General features: G+C 34.0%; 1 protein-coding gene across 6 annotated transcripts in view; it reads right to left on the reverse strand.

The window, feature by feature from the left end:
* The window catches only part of TRPC1 (transient receptor potential cation channel subfamily C member 1), a 73200-nt gene that overhangs the window by 56776 nt on the left and 3053 nt on the right, over positions 1-13371 (reverse strand). For 4 of the 6 annotated variants that reach the window (XM_059163860.1, XM_059163858.1, XM_059163861.1 and 1 more), the window contains exon 2: positions 5949-6103. The exons of the other annotated variants lie outside the window; for them this stretch is intronic. In XM_059163860.1, the coding sequence (XP_059019843.1) occupies positions 5949-6103 (155 nt within the window). The remainder of the gene's footprint in view (positions 1-5948; positions 6104-13371) is intronic. 6 annotated transcript variants of the gene reach the window in all.

The following is a 13371-nucleotide window of genomic DNA, read 5'->3' on the forward strand; positions in this document are numbered from 1 at the left end:
ACTCCCCAAATATCATTCATTTTGAAATTCTAACTTTGATGGAGGAAAAAGTAAACAGAAGCTGAGCATTTGGGACTTTCCAACCCTGCAACAGAGTCAACATTAGTTGACTTTGTTTTATGATACTTGACAATTGTGACACCAGGTTTTTGGGTTTCTTTTGGTTTTGTTCTACTCTATTTTGTTTTAAGGAAAACTATAAAGGCAGAAGGGAAACAGGGGGACAAATAACGATTTAATCTAAGAAAGTGCCCTGATTACTTTCAATCTGTACATTTAAAAAACTGTTAAAATCTTTAAAAACCATTTACATCAACTTTCTCCTCTTGAAAATGAAACTATATCAGATCTTTAGTATTCTTGGAACCGAAAAGAATAATGCTTCTATATACTTTATCTAAATGTCAAAAATAGGACTAAAAACAATAGGCTTTACCTGGATACCTAAAAATAGGAAATAGCATCCCAAAGAAAGAATTGGGGGCCAAATTCAACTATTAGGAACCGTCTATGTATTCCCACAGGAAAAACTCCCCACCCCAATGAGAAACTTAATTTTTTTATTCCTTAAAACTTTTAAAGTTCACTGGGCTGTAGCCTATTTAAATTTAGCATCATTATTCTGCTTTGCAAATATTTCTCTTCAATTTTTACCATACTTGGTCAGATGAAGCAAACAAAAAATTTATGTGTTCATTACTACTAAACATTTCATTTATGATAAATTTTAACTTACAAAGCTAACTATAGTAATGCTATGACTCTCCAAGTCAAAATACCAGTCAACTCCAACCATTCAACACAGCCATGGATCTAACTGCAAATTTAAAACAAAAACAAAACCAAAAACAAACCCCAAACTATACTGAGTTGTCATAAAATAACTTAATGGGCATTATTTCCCAGAAGGAATTGTCTCAACCACTATAAGAGCGGTCTATAAAGACAGGATATTTTTTCCACTAAATATTCTTCACATCTTTATTGAATAAAGAAACAGATTACAACTAACAAAGTAGGAAGAAATGAAGAAAAAATTACTAAAAGCCAACTACTGAAAGATAAAGTATCAGTATAGCAAAACAACTATCAATACAGAGCAGTCAGAAGCAATTTAACGTAAGGACAAACATGTTAATAGCTTCAGATTACACAAAGCAAAGTAAAACAATTATATTCTCAATGATTCCCACTTACGATGGTAAAGTTAAAATATATTCAGACACACTATTTAGCAAAGAATAAGGAAAGACTCATGTTAAATCTTCCAATGCTTAAAAGGATAAGCTTCAGGTTTAAAATATTTGTGTAAAAAAGTCATGTAAATAAGGAGTTCCCATTAACTTATTCTGCACAAATTGGATGTTATTTGATAAATCAAAGGAAGTTCTGAATGCAAAAAAAGTTCTAAATTATTTAAAAAATATCTATAGGACAAAATGTCATTAGTTTTGCTTCCCAATTTCTCACAAATATATGAACATCCCTTATTTAAATTTATTCAATATGTATACTTACTACGTATTAATGAGGTTGCTTACTATATTCCTTCCCACCTCAGAAAATGTCTTTTCATTGTCATTGTCATTCAAATCCCATACTCTTTTCTCTAGGCTCAGAGTAAGAAGCTGATTCCCTTTCCGAAGTTTAAGTTTTCTCCCTTGGTATTCTATTTAATGCTTTTCTGTCTTCTACAGGAACTTGGCCCTTCATTTACAGAAATACCAGTCCCAACCTCCATCTCCCAAAATATACAGATACTTCCTCACTCTTTGCTACCTTGTCCTGATCCTGTCTTTCTCTTACCATTCAAGTTTTCTTCCTCTCACTTTGTCAAACTTCTCAAATCATGTATATCACTTTCTCTAAATCTATTGATGCCAGTTTCAAAATCCAGTGGCCCTTCCTACCCTTTCAATTTCTTTGATTTCTAAGCAACACATTAAAACTGTTCCTTTGTAATAAAAAAATTAAAAAATTTGAAAAAAACTGCTCCTTTGGTTTTCATGACGCTACACTATCCTAGCTCCTTTAATGGAACACTTTCCTTCTATTGTCTTTATGAATGTAGATGCTCCCTGAGAAAGAATCAGCACCAGCCATTCTCTCTCCTCTGTAATTTCATCCACTTTCATGACGCAGGTGATCATCCCATGTTGTGGACATGTATCTCTCCCTACAGATTTAATTTCCATCTGTAACTATTTATTGGAGATGCCTGATATGCCCAAAATAAACAAGGCTAAAACCCAAATTCGTATTTCTCTGCCTCGATCTTGACTTCTTAACTTCCTCTTTTTCTTTCATCCTTCTCCCAGCCACCTATGTTAAACATTTCCAAATCATCTTGGTCTCCTTTTCAATTCGTCCCTCCAAATTTAAATATTAAGTTCTATCAATTCTTCCTTCACAGCCTCTTTCACATCTGCCATTTCTTCTCCTATTCCTACAGCTACTATTCTAGTTCATTACGGTAAAAACTGCTCACCCAAGCTATTGCCTTCTCCCCTTTCCATTTTTCAATCTATACTGAACACAGCCACTAGAATACTTCTCCCAAAATACCACTGGACACAACACATCCTTTCTCAAAAATCATTTAATGATACCATTATCTATAAACCCAAATTACTTAGCATGGCATTCTGACCCTTTTCATTCATTTTGTTTTAGTTCTTTTCCCAGATATCTCCCACTACTATCCAACCCAAATATTTTGTTCAACAGGCTAAGTCAATTCACTTTCTCAAAAATATACATTGTACCTGCCTTTGTTAACATCCTTCCCAACATCCCCTGTTCTGGAGCTATCTACAGATTTTTGAGAGTAGTTTTGGGTAGTATATAAAAGCATGGACTCTGGAGCCAGAACCTGCATTCTAATTCCAGGTCTGCCGTTTGTGGAGTGTCTTTGGGCAAGTTACCTAAACTTTGTGTACCTTGGTTTCCTCCTCTATACTTGGAAATAATAATAGTACCTATCTCATGGACTGCTGTGAGGATTAAGGAAGTGAATATATTTAAAGTCCTTGGCATACAGTATCACTATAAAAATACTGGCAATTATTAATTTAAAGGCTGAGCTCAACTTGCACTCTTTCGTGAAACCTTGATAGCTCAATCCACAGGGACCTTCTCTTTCCTCTATTTCCAAAACATCTATTGCAAAGCTCAAAAGCCTAAGTATAAAACATGGTTTCTCAACAGTGACAATACTGACATTTGGGGCCAGGTAATTCTTCACTGTAGATGTTGTCTTGTGCATTGTAGGGTGTTCAGCAGCATCCCTAGCTTCTACTCACTAGATGCCAGTAGTAATCCATCCCCCAACTGTGAAACCAAAAATGTCTCCAGACATTATCAAATGTCCCCTGGCGAGCAAAATTATCCAGTTGAGAGCCACTAGGATAACTTAAGATAAAATAACACAAAAGTACTTTGTAACCTCAAAGTAATATACAAGGGTCAAGTATTACTATCACTCAGTACTTATCAAATACACATCTGCATTATTTAACTGATTTCAAACTCGAACATACACAGTTGACCCTTAAACAATGCAGAGGTTGGGATGCCCACCCCCCACATAACTGAAAATTTGCACATAATTTTTAACCCCCCCAAAACTCAACTACTAATAGCCTCTTGCTGACCAGAGCCTTACCTATAACATAGTCAATTAACACATATTTTGTATGTCACATGTATTATATATTGTATTCTAAAAAATAACCTGGAGAAAAGAATATTAAGAAAATCATTAAACAAAATATTTAGTCCTATACTATAAAAAATGCACATATAAGTGGACCCATGCAGTTCAAAACTGTATTGTTCAAGGATCAACTATACTTTCATTATCCAATTAGTTTTAATGTCCTAGTATGTCCTAGTATGGAACTCATGTTTTACTTATTCATTTCCACAATCGCACCCAATGGTAGGTCTTGGACATCTGTTAATTGACAGGCAAGACAGAGGTAACCTGAGACAGAACACACAATGAACTGGAAAGAGCATGGGATTTGCAGTCAGAAGATCAGGTTCGTATCTTAGCTCTGCCCTCACTTATTTTAGAACTTTGGGCAATTCATTAAAGTCTATGAGCCTCAGTTTTCTGATCTATAAAATGTAACACCTATATAGGTTGGCTATGATGTTTAAATATGATCAGGAACCATGTGAAAGAACCATGTACACTGCAGAATTATTATATACAGAAGAACATATATGTAAAAAGACAAAAATGATGATTATACCATAATACTTCATTTATCCAGAATCATCAGGGTCTTTCTTTATAACCTTGTTTTCTAGGTAACTGAAGCTTATGCCTTTAAGTGTTTAACTTTGAAATATAAACTATTTTGATGGACGTTTTCTCAGAAATACCATACATATTCTTCTAACTTCTAAAACAATAGGTACTGAATATAATTTAACTTTTCCTTACTTATTCTGGCCATTGTTGTAAATATTAATTACCATTCTAACATACAACTCCCTCAGAGATTATCAGATATGTAAGGCTGTTGACCTCTTTATTAAAGAGAGTTAGAGGTACTATGCCCCATTTTGTTTCACTCTAGCCCTCATGCCCCTTTTGTTGCCCATCTGCTAAAAGTTGAAGGAGGGCTCTAGTACTCCTATGACTGAAGTTCATAAATGGAAAACTTCATGGCAGCTACTGTGCAGAGAGGTTTTTACTTTCTGATTCTCAGTGGTGTTCTGGGTAACTAATATTTCTGGGAAGCAATTTCTTTTTCTACTCTAAATATGTAAACATACTATACTGTATATTGTACTGCATATATATGTACGCACAATAAAAATGCACATAGAACCTACTTATATTTTAAAACCTTCCATGAGTGCTTCCTGATGTCACTCAAAAAAAAAAAAAAAAAACCCTCACTAATTTGAAGCTACAACAGAGCAATCATGCTATTTGAAAGAAAAAAAAAAAGTGCCAGAATTCATGTGCTCCCATCATAAGCAAAGAAAAAGAAAATAATATTAAATAATTAAATATTACTAAATTTCCTTCAGAATCTTGTCTTTCAAGACTTATATGAAGGAAAAAAAAAAAGATTTATGAAGGGATGCCTGGATGGCTCAGTGGGTTAAGCGTCTGCCTTCCTCTCAGGTCAAGATCCCAGGGTCCTGAGATTAAATCCCGCAATGGGCTCCTTGCTTGCCGGGGAGCCTGCTTCCCTCTCTGCTTGTCTTTCCCTGTCTTGTGTTCTCTCTCTCTCTGACAAATAAATAAATAAAATATTTTTAAAAATATATATATATATATGTATTTTTTTAAAAAGACTTATATGAATGCCTGCTTTTCTACCTGAACTTATATAAAGAGAAACAGAAAGGTTTATATATTCCAGTTTTTAAAAAAAGATTTGTTCTTCTTTAGTTATAAACACTAACTTCAGACCAAAAAGGAAAACTTAATAAAATTTAACAGGAGAAAATAAAAGTAAAGTTGAAAATTGCACATTGTGAGTCAGGAGCATTTTGTTCTTATGTTTGTAAATTACATGAACCACAGAACAACCTGTTCCCCTGACACTGTCAGAACACTTGTACTATTTTTAGATATGTAACATAAATAGTGGTAACATAAGTAATAAAAACAAAATCACCTTTAATAAATCATGATAATTTACCTCTGTGAGATGTTATAAAACATATAAAGGGGGGAACATAAAAATTTGGAGGGAAATGATAAGTCAAATGCACTTTTTTAAAAAAGTCTTTTTGTTTGTTTTAAAAATTTTTAGTGGCTCAAGACAAAGGGTAAAAGAAAGATAAGAATTAAAAAAAAAAAGCAAAGGAAGGAAAGAAGGAAGAAAGGAGGGGGATGAAAGGAAACTAGAAAGAAAGAAGAAAACATGGCATATCTAACAGTATTTAGAAGCTACTGGTAGAATTATCTAGCCTTGTACCTGACAACCGTAGTCCAAAAGAAGCTGCAGTATATCCAAGTTTTCGTTTTCAATAGTTATGGTAACAGCATTTCTCCCAAGCACATCTACGCAATTTATGTTCAAGTCACCTGAACTGTTTTCCTCCAAAATCTTTTTAACCATATAATAGTCACCTAAATAACAATATACAAACATAATTTAATATCCAAGGCATATTAGATAAGAATAACTATAAAAACTTAGCCTATTGATTTAAAACTTAGAAACCTAAACTCATTTTTTATACGGAAATGTGCAAAGAAAATGTGATCATTTCCTTGCTGAAAACCTTGTCCTGACAAATTAGTATGTACATCAGCTACAAACACAAAAAGTAGAACAAATTTTAAATGTGCAGCTTAAAATAGAAGTTGTTAGTTTAAAATTCGTAACTGATTGATTATAAGGACAGAAACTTTTAGAAGATATTTAAAGCAATAAAACAACGTCCAAAAGTACAGACTGTAAACTAGAAAAATAACAAGCATAAAGGATTTAAGTTTTACATCTCAAATACACAAACACATTTACTGGTACATAATAAGGGTTAAAAATAGATGTAACAACAAGAGGATATTAAGAAGTGGTTTTACAGGGGAAAATCTAGTTGGAAAAGCAGTGTGTATACATGCTAGTGGTCACACATAGTAAAAGAGAAGGATGCCAGAAATTCCTTTCCTCTCCTTCCCACTCTCACAACACACACACACACACACACACACACACACACACAACATCTTATCTCATTAATGACCTGTTTACATCACCAGGAAATATTCAGCTCATAAAACTTGAAGGTAGGAGGACTAGGATTAATGCTGGTAAAGACTAAAATGAGAATATTTCAAAATGAAGTTTCACCTGTCAGGAACATGCAGATTACCTTCTGCCTAAATACAGTTTGCCTACATCAAAACAAGTGACCCATAGGGGAAAATGAGAACAAGTACAGAGGTCATTATTTTCACCTAGGGCCCATTATATTCACCTGTTGACCGGCTAGTGCAGTAATTTGGCACGAAGAATCCAAAGAGAAGTGCTGATTAAAGCAAGATGAGTTTTGTTTGTTTTATTTGATTTAACTTTTGAAACATAAGATGATTAAACCATTTTAAATGACTTGCAAATATAGTTGTTCCTTCAAAGTCTATGACTAATAAACAGGAAAAGATCAGAGTAGAAACCACAAGGAAAAAGAAATGAATAATTTCATGATACAGAAGGGAAAAAAATCCTAAAACTGAACGAAATGTGTGAATAGGCAAAGTAACAGATTTTTGTTAAAACTTCTAACTTGCTACTATTTGTAGTCAATGACTTTTGGAAGAAGTTGAATAGTAGTTTTTTTGATGACATATTTCCTTAGTTCCCTAAAGAAGAAAACTAGTCACAAAAGAAGTATTTTCCTCACAGCACTAGTAATTTTCAGACACTTGTTCCATGACAAAAACTTACTTGACAAAGTGAAGCTTTTAGTCACAAGCTGAATGAATAGTGAACATACAGAAAGACCAGTGAAAATTAAGCACTATTTCTGGAAAATAATGTTTGAAACCTTATTTCAGGTGAATTTATTTCAGTATCTTGGTGGTAAAGAGAATGCTACCCATAAAAACTCTACATTTTCTTTGGTTTCATGATGTGTCTAGGTGAGGACTAATTTTTTATTTACTTAAGGTCTCAGTAGGTTTTCTGAATCTAAGGACTTTTGCCCTTCATAAATTCTGCAATATTTTCAGCCATTATCTCTTCAAATACTGCTTCATCCCCATATTGCTTTTTTTCTTTTGGAACGTCTATTAAACATTACGTTGGATCATCTCATTCCAACTTCTATGTCCCTAAAGATTTCTTACTGTTCCTCTTTCTCTCTCTCCTATATTCTTTTTTTTTTTTTTTTTTTTTTAAAGATTTATTTATTTATTTATTTATTTGACAGAGAGAAATCACAAGTAGATGGAGAGGCAGGCAGAGAGAGAGGGGAAGCAGGCTCTCAGCAGAGAGCCCGATGCGGGACTCCATCCCAGGACCCTGAGATCATGACCTGAGCCGAAGGCAGCGGCTTAACCCACTGAGCCACCCAGGCGCCCTCTCTCTCCTATATTCTTGATAATTTCAACTCTCCCACTTAGTCCTTATTCAATTATTTTGTATTAACCCATTCATTTTTTGACTATTTTTTTTTACTTTTTATTGGATTCCTTTCCAAATCCTTTATGTTTTCATTTCCTTAAGACTTTAGTCATTTTAAACATACTTATTTTATTATTTCTATATGATAGTTATCTGAAGGCCTTAGGGATTTAATCCTATTTGTTGTGTCTACTGACCCATTCTCAAGAATGAGTGACTGTCCTTGGAATTTTTAAATTGGGCGTTGCAAACTCATCTTCATGCAGCTTAACTGTGAGAATCCTGGCAGCCTAGTTTGAAAGCTTGTAACATCAAGAATGTTTTGTTTGCTTCTTCTGGATAACTCAGAGGTTTTAGTATCCCATCAGCCTTTTTATGTTTCTCAGTTTAGGTTTTTACACACCAAGGAGGTAGTATTAAACTGCAAGCCATGGGGCTCATGGGTGGCTCAGTTGGTTGAGCAGCTTTGTCTTCAGCTCAGGTAATGAACCTGGAGTCCCAGGACCAAGTCCCTTGTCAGGCTGCCTGATGGGCAGGGAGTCTGCTTTTCCTCTCCCTTTGCTCTTTCTCTCACTCTCTCTCAAATAAAAAAATAATAACTCCAAGCCGACAAGAGACAGGATTACAGCTACAAATTCTTAAGCTTCTCTCTAGTCTCCCAGCGCTGGTGGGTGGGTTCTTTTCTTCATCTACCCCTTTCCTACAGGTACAGTGCTTAAAGGATGCTGATTTTATGCATGGATGTTGCGCTAATTTCCCACTTTGTACAAACTCAAGGCCTTGTAACCTATTTCCATATGGGCATTGAAATTCAAATCCCTGTAATGCCTGGACCAATACCTAACTCTTGCCCCATCCATGCAGCAGCCAATGTTAGCTCACATACTCCTCTATTGCTTGGTCTTTTCCTCATTTTTGCATCATGAGTGTTTCCTTAATTTCTTGAAAGCTCAGCTGTTCATTTAAATGGATGTTTGTTATCTTTTAGCTGGCATTTCTAGGTGATTTGAAGCAGAAGGGTTTTCAGATTATCTAGTCAGCCAATTGTCAGAAACAGAAAAGTATAAAGAATTGTATAAATACAATTCTTGCAAAATTTTATAAATTTCAGGTACAGCATAGGAAAGAAACTGCTACATGTTTTAAAACTTCAGATTGCTATTTAAAAAGTAATTGTATTGCAAATGTCATATACTTTAGTTTGAGGTTTCAAAGACTATTTCTATTACAGTCAGGGGGCTATCCAAGAAAAAAACTTTAAAAAATCATACCAAGTAAGTAATTTTCATCCCTAAAAATAATAAAAAGTTCCACCCTGCTACAGTTGACACACGCATGAAAATGAAAAATTACATGCTATAGTCACAGAACCTATAAGAAACTAGAGGGGTTTCCAAGTATTCCACCTAAGTTTACATTTGCAAGCCATTTAAAACAATGTTATATTATTTATTATTAAGCCCAGAACAGTCTTAGTATTTAGGAACAGTCTTAATATGTAGGATGAGTGTATACGTAGAAAGAGGTTAGTAAATTTAAAATACATAGCAAGAAGCTAATTATAGAGCAAGGGTTACAATTTAAATGCCTTTTTATGTCAAATATATGAATGCTTTTCATTTTACATTGAACTTGCACTTAAGGGTTACATTAAATCTTTTGTCTTTTAAAATGTAATATATACAAGGAAATGCAACATAATCTGTACCTTTTGGCTAAATGGTTCTTTTTCAGTGATGGAAAAATAAATGTTTTTAATCAATTCCACTAGTACACCAATTTAATAGCAAGCCTTCCCAGCCCCCTCTCCAAAATAGTTCCACTACTCATCTACTTGTATCCATGTATATGGCTACCCACAGTCAAAGCCACTATCCTCTCTTTCCTGGACTCTGCAATAGACTCTTTACTGAAATAGCTGCCAATACTCTAAAACAAAGCTCAACATCTTTTTTTTTCTATAAAAGGCCATACAGGAACTATTTCAGGCGTTACAGGTCATACAATCTCAGTTGCAAATATTCAAGTCTACCTTCACAGCACAAAAGTGGCAAAGATTACATATACAGAAATGAATTCCAATATATTCCAATAAAACTTTGTGAACACTACAGTTTAAATTACATATAACTTTAATGTTATAAAATATTATTCTTCTCTTGATTTATTACTAACCATTTGAAATGTAAAATGTAAACTATTTTTAGCTTACAGTCCTTAGGAAAACAAGTGGTAAGGACTTGGCCTGTGGGCCACATTTTACCCACCTTGCTCTAGCCCCTGCTCTAGTTCCACCCTTTTAATCTACTGTCCACCCAGCAGCCAGTGTGATCTTTTTTAAATTAAAATCATTCAATTCCCCCAAATCATGAGGATTGTTAAGATTTTCCATTACACCTAAAATAAGTGCCAAAATTTTCATTGTGGCTTTCTAAGTCCTATGGCCCGTGAGCTTTGCTACCATTCTCTATTAACTGTGTGCAACTCTCCTATTTACTATTATCTTTGTAGACCAATGTTTTCCAAAATGCACGTTGCAACCCATCAGGAGTCACAAATCAATGTAATGAGTCCTAACCAATGATTTTTAAAAATGAAATGGTATATAAAACACCAGGGTAATCTCATGGATATTTAGCAACCTATTCACCCTGGCCAACTGTGATAAACCCTTAAGAAATACAGTGGAGAAATGTTACAGTATCATTTAAGAATAGGCTATACCATCTCTTCTTTATTGGCATCTCACTTTATTTTCTGGCATATGATATGATGGTAAATTTTAGTATCCCTAAAATGGGAGCATTAAAGTTGATCAGTTTAATTTTACAGTATTCAAATTTTTAGTTAGTTGTGAAGTATAGGAGAATTTATCTGTCAAAAAATCTGTAAAGCTTTTCAAACCAAGTTTCTATAACAAACCTTTAGAGTGTGTCAACTGCAACATTCTATTTAAACTATTACTGAAGACATTTAAAAAAAGGATTTTATTATTAAAAAGAAAAATAAAAAAATTAAAAAACATGATCAAATTCAGTTGCTGGATCTGTAAATACAAATAGTGACAATACTGATTTAAATGTTAACTCTATAGAAAACTTCAAATTAGTCTGAATCAAATTTTAAAAAGAAAAAAATACAAGACTTTTACAGTGAAGGTGATTTAAAGATGTAGTTTTACCCAAATATGCAAAACCCAGTATTTCTCAAAATCCCAATGTTTTATAATCATATTGTTATAAGTGAAACCTTAAAAATTAAAGATACTTAAAACAGGGTATGTTTGAATATTTTTCAAGAGAGACAATTATTACTCTATGTTCTTACCCATTTATGACTGTTAATGAAGATTATTAATGATAATGAATATCATGTGGCAAAGGAGCAAAGATTCACTCTGCTGTAGGGAAAAATATTTACAGCATAGAAGATGATGCTTATTTTACAGTAAGATAGTTGACAAATTAAAAATTATTAACAGTATACTCTTACAAATCTATTAGAAAAACAATTAGGAGCAGTGTTTATTTTGTAATTAGAGTCTGGTATGTGACTCTATCGTGTAAGGTATATGATCCAATTCAGTGATGTTGTAAGTTGTATAAAATTTTACAATTTTTACAAATTTTACAACATCAAAGAGCCAGAAAAGTCCCACTAAATATATTAAGTAAGGTGTTATTAAAATGGCAGCTTAAAAAAATGGCAGCTTAGTATTACTTCTCCCAGAAATGCTCCCCATTTTAAAAGCATGCTTACGGGCATCTGAGTGGCTCAGTAGATTAAAGCCTCTGCCTTCAGCTCAGGTCATGATCCCAGGGTCCTGGGATTGAGCCCTACATCCGGCTCTCTGCTCAGTAGGGAGCCTGCTTCCCGCCCCCTCCCCTCCTCTGCCAGCCTTCTGGCTACTTGTGACCTCTGTCAAATAAATAAAATCTTAAAAACAAAAAATAAAAATAAAAATAAAAAGCATGCTTAGTCCAAAGGTATGAAATGTTCGTGTGGGAATTCAAACATCAACGCACCCTCCCACACAATGCAGCAAATCATACTACAAAGGTAATGCAAGACCTCAGATATTAGATTGAGCCCAAGGACAGCTCTTTCCATCTTTCCTGTGCCCCCAAGCTGAAATTTCTAGGGCATCCTAACTCATTAATTGCAAACAGAATTTCTGGAAAACGCCCTTAAAGGGGAGTTGGAAGGTCCTAAATCCAGACCAAGGACCCTAATCCAGACTTAAGTCCTTTCATCATTTCCTTTTTCTGCACAAGAACCGGTAATTAGCAAATTAAAGGGTTAATATAGGTTTAGCTCAGGAATGTTTACTAAAAGCTGCCGGCTACTCAAGTTACATTAAAAGAGGTTAATTAACATGAACGATACCTAGTTACGTGTTCCCTAAACCAACCAGGCTCCCACAAATAGAAGTGGCTCATTATCACATTAACTCTCAATGAAAGAGGAAAGGGGTGGTGATAAGAATCCTATTTAATATTTCATAAAATAGCTAGTGCTTGTTTCAATTATCTTTTACCTCCGAGTTGCAGTGTTCTGTTTCTATAAAGAATATGAATGTGTTTTCTGAGAATTTTACTGGGGGTGGGGGCGGGCAACATACTTAACTCATTGTCAGATGCTTTCACTTTTCTTCTAAATTTTATACAAAGAACCAATGATACATGACTCTGACCTACTTTCAAGATAAATAATAGCCACTACTAAGTAGCCACTACCTGGAGATCAGCACTTGCCTAGATATACTGAGCTCACTTTTCATAAAAGCCAGCTATACAAAAAATCTTTTTTTCTTTTTTTCTTTACTCCTTAATTTGTACACACCCATCCACTAACATACACATAACCATTTCATCTCCATAATTTTTGCTTTAGGAATTCTTCCTAAGTGGAATATATTATAAACATTTTGTAAACGTAGAGTAGGAATGCTAAATGAAAAGGATAAGAAACATAAATATTCTACTGTAGATTTGTTCCAGTGCTATTAAAGCTTTGTACTTTTATTGGATAAATATAATCCACAGAATCATCATTTAAAAACATTCATAGAGATCAAGCTTAATCTCTAACTAGTAAATCCAAATTTGGATGTGTCTTTTCTTACACAAATTATTTTCACTCATTCAATTACAACTAGATCAATACAACATAACGTCTAATGACAGTGCAAGCTCAAGTAGATCTGAGTTCTACCACTTTCTAGCTAATGTAACATTGGGCAAAGTGGTTGTAATATTTGCTAAGCCTC

The sequence above is a fragment of the Mustela lutreola genome, chromosome 2 (assembly GCF_030435805.1).
Source record: "Mustela lutreola isolate mMusLut2 chromosome 2, mMusLut2.pri, whole genome shotgun sequence".
In the NCBI taxonomy this organism is placed as follows: Eukaryota; Metazoa; Chordata; class Mammalia; order Carnivora; family Mustelidae; genus Mustela; species Mustela lutreola.